Source organism: Ahaetulla prasina, chromosome 3, assembly GCF_028640845.1.
Source record: "Ahaetulla prasina isolate Xishuangbanna chromosome 3, ASM2864084v1, whole genome shotgun sequence".
In the NCBI taxonomy this organism is placed as follows: domain Eukaryota; kingdom Metazoa; phylum Chordata; class Lepidosauria; order Squamata; family Colubridae; genus Ahaetulla; species Ahaetulla prasina.
This window is the reverse complement of record NC_080541.1, coordinates 52,753,725-52,765,974: the sequence shown is the minus strand read 5'-3', so window position 1 is coordinate 52,765,974 and position 12,250 is coordinate 52,753,725. Positions and strand designations below refer to the sequence as shown.

Here is a 12,250-nt window from a genome sequence, read left to right as displayed (position 1 = left end):
CATCCTTGCTTTATAAATTTGGATTCAGAAGGCTTTGCCCTGCATTGAAACAAAAACAGCATAAGAACAGCGCATCTAAAAGGTACAGAAGTATTACTCTGTTTTAATGTAATCAGCTTAAATATTGATGGCTTATATAAGCATGATAGACTGGCTGTAAAGTGTTTATAAAAATGCTATTTTCTCCTACTGTATTATACAAGTTCCATTAATGTAATATTTCACACTAGTGTAAACTTCAGAAAATATGATACCTTTATAAAGCAAACATAAATAATCAAGTAACAAGGCATCCGGCTTCTTTGAGTGCTTTTTAAGTAGAAAAATGTAATAAAATGTATTTCAATAGATAAATGAATTTGCACATTGCCTTATGCAAATTACAACTTACACACAGACTAGAGTTACATAATCTCATTTTAACATTAAGTGATATTAAAGTATGAATGCTAAAGCTAAATAACGTATATATTGCACAGTACTTCAGAAGTATTATATCTTATTGTACCAAGAAAAAATATTGGAAGATTTGAGCTTAACCATTTTAATAATCCATACCTTTAACATTTCAGACAACTTGGGTACAGAGGAAAGTAAATTTTACTAAAAAGAACTGATGCTAGTTGAAGTCTTGAATATTCATATTTTTTGTGGTTGCAGTTATAAAATAAATATGATTAGTCTTTCACTAAATATTGACACTGAATCTTGTTCTCAGTTAGAAGATATTCCATGACTTCAATCCAGTGATTATATTTATAGGCATCTACTGGGACAATGCTGTTTCTCATACAAGAAATTTTTTACCAAACAAAATATTGGCAGTGTCAAAAGTTGCATTGCAAATTGATGAAATGAGAAGAGCAGCTCTAGGAAGAATAAAGAATAAATGTTTACATACATCAGAAGAGATTCTGATTCAGCTTCAATTTTTGTTTTCCACTGTCCACATTTTCTCCTTTAAACCAAGAATTCCAGAGGTGACTACATGAAAATAATCTGGTTTTGGTTATAATTTGTTTGGAAAATATTCTTGATGAAGCTCTTAGAAATCCTTTCTATCCACTGACACATGATGTAATTCAACACAACGGAAAAGCCAAGCTATTGTGGTGGTATCAGCTATATGGTCCAAATTCCATAATGTATTTCACAACCATTGTTAATTTTTCCTACTTTGAGCCTTCACCCCAAATCATAGGAACACTGCTGCACCTATTTTACAATTCACATTGATATTTCTGCCATTACTGAAATTCAGTGTTTAGCATTTGTGATCATTACCTATTGAATATGGCAATTAATCCATCTCCATCACCTATAGATTCTCATTTAATCCAGTAGTCCTGATAAAAAAATTAACACACACTTTTTCTCTATGTTCTGTTTTGCCAAATTGCTCTTAATGAAAAATGTGCAGTATCAGACCTCCATTGTTTGGCTATTGTTTGCTACAATGCAAGGGTTTTTTCTCTTAAAAATGCCCTTTCTAAAACATAACTTATACAATACTAATATGTCCCAGGGTGGATAGAGTAGGATGGAACAGTTAACTTTGTTTATATTTATTACTTATTTATATACTGTTCCCATTGTTACCTTGAAACAATTTGTGAGAGGGTAATTAAACTCAACAAGTTTAAATGTGGTGAAACTGACAAGTTTATTTAGAGAGGTAGTATCCAAGTGTCACTGGGCACGCAATATATTTCTCTAGAAACATAAAAATGTCCCTTGCCTCCTGAGTGTCTTAGTATATGATTCAGAAATGTTTCAGAGCAATCAGCCACTTTTACCCTAGACGCAAAAGAAGCTTTTCTATTGATGAAAATCTGAAGTCCTAAGAATACTTCTAGATCAGCTGCCAATTAAACCATGTGTCTTTCTTCCCTCTTACATAGTAATGAACTCTTTATTGCCTGTTTCTCTGCAAGAGTATTTGCAGTGTTTGATCTCCGACTCTCTTCAACCCTCATACATGGGGAAAGAAAAATAAAATCAAAAATCAAAACTGTTCATGCAACCATCCATCTAGGGAAAGCCTAGACAAAGAATTGAGCAACTGCCTAGAAAAGGTTAATAGGTGGCTTATGAATTTCAGGGAAGAGAACATTTCAGACTGCATTCTTACTATAAGAATGCTTTAACCCTTTTGGACTGTGCCAAGAAACTGCTTTTCAGCAAGCATATTATACAAGGCAATCAAGAAGATGCAGTTAATAGAGTTCCATTAGTGAAATTAATGACAAGAGAGAGGTTAGTAACAACAGGCCACGAAAGAATATGAGAAGATATAGGCCACTTACTGGGGTTTCGTTTCTTGTAATTGTCGTAGGGATAAGGCTTATTGGTGAATGTGCCTGAATGAAGTACTAGAAAATATTCTGAAATTATCACAGCAGATGGCAGCATCTATTTGATCTAGGAGTTAGGCTTAGTTTGCACTGGGATAGGAGACCTGAACTCCCAAGGTGGTAGACTAGACTGAAATTGAAAAACATTCTGAAGGGAAGCAGTGGCAAATCACTTCTACATCCAATACCAAAAACACAATTATTCACAGTTGAGATTGAAGGAGTATATTCTTTCAGCAACCACTTATATCTTTTCAGCAAGTTATGCAGTAAAATTTTATTAAAGAAGTTTAAGAAAATGACCTAATTTATTTTATTTATTTTATTTTATTAGATTTTTATACCGCCCTTCTCCCGAAGGACTCAGGGCGGTGTACAGCCAGATAATAAAAAACCCACAATATACACATTAAAACAGAAACTTAAAACCAAGCATATTACAAAGATGGCCGAAATTTAAAAATTTAAAACCCTAAAATAATAACCCCAATTAAAATTTAATAAAACTTAATAAGACAGTGATGATGAACCTTTTTGGCACCAAGTGCCCAAACTGGAACGTGCGTGCATGTGCGTGCATGTCAGAGTGCCGGAAACACGAAGACCAGCTGGCTGGTGCGCGCATGCCTGTTTTTTGGCCATTTTCAGGCCATTTTTTGGGCTGTTTTCAGACTGTTTTTTGGGGGGTTGTTTTCAGGGCGGTTTTTTTGGGTGTTTTCAGGTCATTTTTCAGCACTCTGGCACCCACGAAGACCAACTGGTGCGCTGGAAACCAGAAGATCAGCTGGCAATGGCGCACATGCCCACAAAGAGGGCTCTGCGTGCCAGCTCTGGCATGCGTGCCATAGATTCGCCATCACAGACCTAAGTTATTGCTCTAGGCCAGGGATGTCAAAATCACGGCCCATGGATCAGGTATGTCATGCGCTGGCCATGCCCATGCCAGGTTTAGTGAAGGGGGAAAAGTTGTGATACATCACATGATGACACCATGATGACATAAGTTAGACACCCCTGCTCTAGGCAAAGCCATGAAAACATTTAAGGTTTAAAAACAAACACTAATCTAGAAATTGAGTTAGTTATATAAGCATGAGTCTAATAATATTTCTCACTAATCCTGATTTTTGGCCAGCCTACAGAAACATTGCTCTCCTTCTACAATATTTTTTATGACCATCTATGTACGTATTTTATAAAAGTTTGTTTTCTTGAGTATATTCTTTCATATGTAGGGTGTATTCCTGATCCTAGAGGTACATATGTTTCTAGCCATCCTCCACCTATGTTAGCTGTAACATCTGAGCAAACTTCAGTTTCCAAAAGCTGCTAACTTGCATGTATCGGAGTTGTTGAGTCCTAGGCCACTCTCTGATGTGATATGCCTAATACTGGTAGAGCTCAACTGCTGGAACAAAATAAGAATTTTGCTCTATCAGGTTCACAACTTAGCTCATCCTCTATTCTGTCCCACAATGGCCATTCATATATTTCAGGGCTACGCAAACATGATCAGGAAGGTGGTATCAGTTCTTCAATGTTGCTTACCAGCAGGTGGTACTCAAAACCTGTCACCTGGATTATGGAATTAGCAAGCAAGCAACAAGACTAATAGATCATTATTATCAGAGACAGAGTTCCATAATCTTGATTGTGGTAGTTCCAATATTTTGTACCCAAACCCTGCTGCAGGGCTTACATCTATTTTAAAATCTATTCTATTAGAATGTCATCTTCCCAGGATTTTTATTTTATTTTAATTAATATATATATATATATATATGATAAAAATATATATGATAAAATATATATATGATATATATATATATAAATATATATGATAAAAATTATTCTAAAGACTGACCATATTATTTCTGGGAAATTCTAAGGAATTAATTTGCTCCTCTAAATTTTTTGTGTTAACTATTTAGAATTTACATTTCTTCAGGGACAGTGCTTAGTAAAAGACAAGATGGTGATAAAATGTGGACAAAGATTCTAAATTCCCATAAAATGTCCTGTTCACAAATGTTCTTTAGTCTTAATGCCTTACAAGTGGCACAAAGGGATATAGGAGGAATTCAATTACCTAAATCTGTAAGCAATATTCAGGGCTTACATTTTTGCCAAGTATTCAGCAGCCCATCCTCCTATATAGAGTTTCATTGGACCTGGATCATAATTTAATCAATATGAATCAAATCTCTATAAAACCTATTTACAAAGTTTCTCTTCTTTCATGTTAACAGTTCTCAGCTAGGACCAATAGCTCAATGAGGTCCTTCTAATCGACTTCATTGAGAGCAAAATGTTGGCATTTGTGTCCTCAACTAAGTAATTTGGCCACCCTAAAAATCTTTCATTTACCATGATGTTACTATTTAAAGATGAAGGCTGTAATGCCTGGAAAGCAAAGTCTTAAATTTCAGTCTGTATGAAGTCAGTAGAAGATTCTATTCGATACTATATTTTTAGGAAATAGCACTGAGAATAAAGGGAAGCAATATTCTTATATCCTGTAAGGTGTAGCTTCATCCTTCCAAGGTGTAGTGATAGTCAGAATCTAGGATGAAGTCAAAGACTTTTCCCTTAGAAAGGGAAAAAAATCTATTTCCCAACTGTCTAATAGAAGGTAAGGGAAGTTGAAAGACTATGATTATGTGTATCTAAATAGTTCTCTAAATATTATCATTATTATGTATTGTGTATGAAGTATATCGACCCAGACAATACACTGTTCACTAAGCACTTATGGATGTTAAAGAAACCCCCCCCCTCTCTCTATATATATACAGAGAGAGAGAGAGAGAGAGAAATCATTCTCAAGTCATACTTCAAATTATTATTCCATTAGGATTACTGTCTAGCATTTATTCAAGGAGTGAATTAGGAAGCCACAACAACATGGAATTTCAGGGTATAAAATCATTTATCCCAAATCAATACTGGAGAAAGTATCAGTGGGAAGTTTGAGGGAACAAGAGAAAAATCATTACATTTAGAACTACATATTTAGAAGTAAATGAACTCAGTTGTGGCCTGGATAGTCAACAGGTTGGGCTGCACAAAAGTTCAGTTTTTTCAAAAGTAAAACAATTAATTCTAATAATATAGTTGATCAGAACCATGCAAATTCGGTTAATAATGCAGTTGTACCCACAACAATCCTGTAGGATTAAAATACATAAGCATTTATTTTGTAGAATATGCACTCTGTTTTAGTTTCAATAAAAGACACGAAAGCACAACTTCTGTAGTTTTAGTTTGCGATTCATGGATGGCTTATTAATCAATGCAAGATGCATTCACTGAACTGGATTAATCCTGCGTAAGTAATTTCTGAAATTTCCTGCTGAAGTTATTTTTCATTTCTGTGAACAAATAATTTATTTGGATTTTCATATATCAGGATCACAGAGATTTTCCACAGCTAGATTTTAATTTCAACGACATCTAAGTTGGCTTAAATATTAGGGTGCAGAGTTTTGCATGAGAACCTCTTCTAAAATCTGTAATTGGTGTGGAACACCGACATGCACAGAATAAATCTGACAAGGTCCAGGGAGCTGAGTTCAGTTCCACTGATCAACATCTATGCTGCAGATTAACAGAATCATTTATGGCATTAAAAGCTCTCTAGAATTCATTAGTTTCCCCTCCCACTAACTACTCTGACCTCTAATACCACTATTTTTATTTTTTTCTGTCATGAATTTAGAAGCCTGGAACAAAACACAAGATGCCCTGTTAAATCTTTTCCTCTCTTTCATTCTATTTTCTCATACACCAACATTTTTAATAAGCATACGATAATGATTAAATATACAACTGTATTGTTTATTTATTTATTTTTTTAAAAACCCCAGCTTTTCACTTACAAAGAAACACCTTTAAAGAGAGCTGGCCTATCAAAACAAGATGTTCAAAATATTAAACATATTTCAACAAAAAACAACGATCTGGCATTTCTATATAGGATTCAGGCCAAAGAAACAATATAGAATGATTGTGGTTAATAATCAGATTTTTATGTATCTATGTGATGAAAGCAATTTTGAAAAAAAAATAATGTTGGATAATTTAAAGATTTTTAAACAGAGATTTGTCAGACAGACATGTTAGTACATAAGATTTTATTTAAAGTCCCCTCACCCTACAAGCAAGCTTCATTTACACACGCATAATACTGTACAAAATTTACACTGTTGGTGTCTTGTATGATTTCCTTGGTCATGCCTTCTAGAGAGTTAAAAAGATTTACATATAATACTCATAAATTCTTTAATTATATTTCTTAAAAAAGAATTTTAAATGATAAGTTCCCCATCCCCACCCCTTAAAGTGGCATTTTAACAGTGGCACATGATAATGTTCAGTGTTTGACTTTTTTTTAATGCCATAAAATATTCTCTAATGTAGTGTTTGTGACAGGTTTCCTTTTCACATATTTATATACAGAGATATATATTTCTAAATACCATCCCTTCACCCAAATGAGGATTGCACAATGTATTATTTTACAAACAAATCTTTGAATTGAATAACATAAATAAATACAATCTATCAGAATTCCACAACATAAGCAAAAATGGAATGAAGTTCCAGGATAAATATTTTAATTTCAAGGAATTTATTAACAATGTTATTGTTTTCCTTTTTTCCCTTTAGATACAATTCCTTCAACAAATGATTTGCTACCTGGGTAAGGCAGTACCCAGTCAATTTTGGTGAAATTATATAGTATCACTGGAGTAAACATTAGTAAAACAACTACAGGTAGTAATAATAGTAGTTATAATTGTAGCAATAATAATAATCATGGCATAGTGGTATAACAACATATGAATTTTTATTTTTAATATTTTCTGAGTAGCCCAAACCTTATGAAATATTATCTAGTAAATTACTTCTTTTATGCTGCCTATTTATATGTTTCGCATTTGTATCCCATTTGAAGTTATGTATTGCCTTGCATTTTCGAATATACAATATTCATACAAATTACAAGCTAGACTTTGAAACAGACGTACCACGAGTTCACTTAATTTTCAGAAACTCTGCTAATCTACATGAATTTAGGATTTGTACCCAACACTGGAGTTCAAAAATACCATCTATGGCTTGTTATAAGTTGCTGAAATAAGATGAAGGTTTATAGAATCCCAAGAAAGTCAAGATATATCTATTTATTTATATTATGATTCAATCCCAATCTTAGTCTACTCTTCCTGAGTCCTAGGCAAGATAACTGCATAGTGCAAGGGCCCTCAGTTGATTCCATTGGAAGGAAGAAATGATAGAAGCAACATACCCTCCAATTTTTGTATAGCACTGATGAGAAATTTTTCAGTCTAGCAATGGTATGGGATTCTTAGAGTGCAAGGCAAAGCCAGTTGCCTCAACCAGGTATATGATTAAATCTTGACTCCAGCAGTGCAAGATTTTGTTTACTGTGCTACATTTTAATCTAAGCCTTGAGGATAGGAGAAAGGAGTTTCATTGCTCAAAGCCTAAACAAAATATAGATGAGTCTAAATTCTTATTAGTTCTAAGTAAATATGCATGTAAATTTAATTCAACCTAGTAGCGAGGACAAACAGCCATTTTGGAGCTGAACCCATGTTGTTTCCCACCCCCCTCTAAAGTAGATCTAGTTGCTCAGTGGATTAGTGAAGGGACTGAAGTTCAAATATTGGACATTACAAGGGCAATACTCCTCTTTCTTTTGTGATGTTCCTGAACGTTATCTGATAGGTCAAGGAAACCCCTAATTGCCCAAAAAGCCAAAAGACCAAGAATGCTCAATGGCCTGAGAATGCTGAGCATCAGTTAGGGGATGGGATATCAAAACATTCTGTGTCAAAATAGAGAAATAAGAGTGGAAAGTAGAAAAGAAAGTAGATAGAGACCAAAACTGAACTTTTCATGGCAATGCACACTGTTCAATCTAAGTGTTGGGTCAGGGGACAGGAAATCTGAAGCCTTGTTCCAATTTTCTTTTTAAGAGACAGCATGAGAGAGGGAAGGAAGAAGAGAGAGGGAGGGAGGGAGGGAGGGAGGGAGGGAGGGAGAGAGAGAGAGAGAGAGAGAGAGAGAGAATGAGAATTGTCAGTCCACAAAACTTAGCTACTGGTAGTTAAAACTTGACCTCCTTGCTATGCATGAGGTATTGTATGCTGAAGAAGGTCAGAAATTAGTGACCATTTTGTTTGTTTCTAAAATCTCCAACAGACTTGATCCGTAGTTCAACTTCAGCCCCAATTTGAAGGTATCAGTTGGATATGGAGAACAAGGTAGAACTAGAGGTCTGATTTTATATGAAGCAGCTTTCTATATTCTATATCTTTTTCCGGCTTTTTTCCTCTCTTCCTGCTTATTTCCACCATTCAAAAATTATTGTTTGTACCCTTTTCATGAATTCTTTTTAATATAAAAAGGAACAGACCATCCACTTGAAGAATGTGATAAAGGCAGACCAAAGCCCAGCATCTGATTCATTGTTTATAGCTTAGGGGGAGCCACTAAGTTTTTATATCACATCTGTTTCCATTCTGAAATGCAGATTTACAAGCATTCAGCCCCAAGCTTAAGATATTATGGTTAATTATAATATTTGTTGTACCCACATCTAAATATCTAAAATGGCAGGGATGTCACCTGACACACAATAGTTGAAAGGAAGTATATAAAAATTCTGCAGTCTCTGCTGTCTTGCATTCTGCATATACTGTTCACAAAGGTTACTTACTGTTTGGGTGTGTGTATATTATACAGCTAAATAGACATTAAACATAGGCAGGTAATGAGCTGCCAATTTTTAAAGAACGATTCCAAAGACAATTTATTGTGAAGAACACGACAGCTTCAAGCTATGTGTTCCTTCTGCTCTTTTCTGCCCAAATCTTTCTATGCTGCATTTCCTCTATGGAAGATTCCAACTCAACATCTGCCTTGCTTTCAGTTCAGTTTTGCTTGGCTCTTGAAGCTGCAAATTATACAGGTAGTCCTTGACTTACAACCGTTCATTTAGTGACTCTTCAAAGTTACAACATCACTGAAAAAGGTGATATGACCATTTTTCATTGCAGCATCCCCATGCTCATGTGATCCAAATTTACATGCTTGGCAACTGACTCATATTTATGATGGTTGCAGTGTCCTGGGGTCGTGTTATCACTTTTTGTAACCTTCTGGCAAGCAAAGTCAATGAGGAAGCCAGAGTCACTTAATACTTAAGTGATTCACCTTAACAACTGTGGTAAGATAGATTATAAAATGGGGCAAAACTCATTTAACAAGTGTCTCACTTAGCAGAAGTTTTGAGCTAAATTGTGGTCATAAGTTGAGGACTATCTATATTTGGATTTAGTTGAGAACACACCTTAGAGTATGTTAGCTCTCAAGAGTTAGACCTGCATTTTTTTTTACTTTAGAGCGAAAGTAGTTGTAATTATATTAATATTAAATAATTAGGAAATTTGCCAATCTTTGCTAATATTGTACATCACAAAATCTTCATGTTACAAAAGTACTGCGCTTGAATTTTGTTCTTGGAAATGAAAAGTAAAGTATATTTACCATTTTTGCAAAATGGCATTTCTAATTATCAGATTTTAAACATTAATCAAAACTTTAAAAAACACTCTAAACAGTACATGCTTATATGCCGTGGAAAGAAGAAAAACCTGAATCTTTGAACTTTTGCAGTAATTATTTTGGATTTATACTCTTGCAAATAACATAAAAGATTGGCACAGATCCTGAAAGCTATCATGACTTTTCTGCAATTCTTAATGAGGAGAATGTTAGGGCAAAGTGTACATTAGGACAACTAATTTGTTTGCAATAGAAGCATTACATTATTACCTCTGTGTTTTCTTCTGAAGTTTGTTGCTTGCAGAGAATGTAAAGCAGTCATGGATTACAACGGAAATGGAGCAGACCATTCTGCGCTTCAGTGCTTTTCAGTACCGCAATTTTGAATTACAAGTGGACTATCATTGTTACTTCAACACAGATCCCATGCAGTAAAACAGAATGCGCAGTAATGTTCTTGTTCATTTTCTTTAAATTTAGTATCAGTATATGGGTCTGCAGCAGGGAAAATATCAATCTGAAATGGCCATCTGTCAACATGTGCAGTGTTCCATGCGTCTAACCTACTTGTCTGACAAGATACCAATTCATCTGAGATGGGAATTTGCTTAGTCTTTTAAAAAAAAAACATAAATGGAGGTGTAGGAGTAGGATCTTGTGGTCTGTGGTCCAAAGAACTGTTTTTTAAAATAATTACGTCTCCCATCATTCCTTTCCTGAATGCATCAATGTCCTCTTCTGCATTTCCAGGACTTATTTGTTGTATGGCACACACGCAGGAAGTATGACAGTAGAGCAAGCGGGACCTGCAAGTGGCTCAGCTACATCTCCTTCGAGCTCTGTCCAGGATCCTTTCTCAGGACTATAACAAATAGTAGAAGATTTGTAGGCTCCCTGTAATGCAATATAGAGGCTTGTTTAATTAGCTGAAAAATATCAATTCAAAATGTAGATAACTGTAACATGATTCATATTAAGAGCCGTGGTGGTGCAGTGGTTAGAATGCAGTACTGCAGGATACTTCTGCTGACTGCCAGCTGCCTGCAATTTGGCAGTTCGAATCTCACAAGCTCAAGGTTGACTCAGCCTTCCATCCTTCCAAGGACAACAAAATGAGGACCCAGATTGTTGGGGGAAATATGCTGATGCTGTAAGCTGCTTAGAGAGGGCTGTAAAGCATTGTGAAGCGGTATAAAAGTCTAAGTGCTGTTTCTATTCAAGAATCTGCAATGCATTAATCCTCAGAATGTTATGTTCATACAAGCTATCTGCTTTCAGATGTCAGGTTGACTCACACATTAGGCTGACTCAGCCTTTCAGACATAAGGCTTTCAGTCATTAGGTTGACTCAGCTATCCATCTTTTGAGGTCAGTAAAACGAGGATCAAGATTATTGGGGAAAATATGCTGACATTGTAAACCGCCCAGCGAGTGCTGTATTGCTACCCACTATGGGGCATTATATAAGCCTGAGTGCTATTGCTATAAGATCTTATTTTTAAAAACGGCACTGGAATTTTAGGTTTGAGAGTGAACAGTGTAAAAAGTAATAAGAATCTGATTATAATAGTGATTGGGAAAAATAATCCAATTAATATCACTACCTTCTTTTAATGGGAAGTTCACTGGAAAATGGCAGGAGTCAGGGACTGATGTTGTACCTCCTTGAGGTCAGCAGTGGTCAGACAGGTTGTTGCTATTTTGCTAGATACTCCCCAAAAACAATTTCTAATACTCCTTTGACAATGGGGCTTGGAATTAATAAGATACCTTTCGGATAACAGGATGGATGTAATGTATTTTCTAGACACAAAAGAATACTATTGCTTGATTTAAGAAACTTACGGAAATGCTTCTTGGGAACAAAGAATGAATATGCCAGTGCAGTAATTATAGAAATTCTAGCACAGCTTACATATTTTGCACATATATCATGGGATGAATGAAAGCTTTATGACTAAACATATGTCTTGGAGGACTTGTGACCATAATGGAGTAAATTAGTTAGCTTGTTTCTTGCAGTGAATTGGTGCTTATATTTGATATTACAGTACTGGTATCTTTTAATGCTTATGCTAGCTGTTTCTTTGAAACAAGCTTCAATGCAGGCAACCTTATTTTATTGTTTTTGTGCTATTCTAGATGTTTAGTTATTCTTTGCTTTGATTCTTCTACTTCTTTAGTTACAGAGCTTTGTTCTTTCTGAGGCAGAGGAGAGATTTGTTCTGAAATGAAAACAATAGCTGTGCTGCCTTCAGATGCTGAGACTCTAGAAAGAGTGCAGAGAAGCGCAACAAAGA

General features: G+C 35.1%; 1 protein-coding gene and 1 long non-coding RNA gene across 4 annotated transcripts in view; one reads left to right on the top strand and one right to left on the bottom strand.

The window, feature by feature from the left end:
• LOC131196408 (uncharacterized) overlaps positions 1-12,250 on the top strand; it is a 148,018-nt gene that overhangs the window by 58,001 nt on the left and 77,767 nt on the right. The window lies entirely within an intron of this gene.
• The window catches only part of KLHL14 (kelch like family member 14), an 86,262-nt gene continuing 82,438 nt past the window's right edge, over positions 8,427-12,250 (bottom strand). Inside the window, exon 9 of the mRNA XM_058179188.1 lies at positions 8,427-10,844. Coding sequence (XP_058035171.1) covers positions 10,704-10,844 — 141 coding nt within the window. The 3' untranslated portion in view covers positions 8,427-10,703. The remainder of the gene's footprint in view (positions 10,845-12,250) is intronic.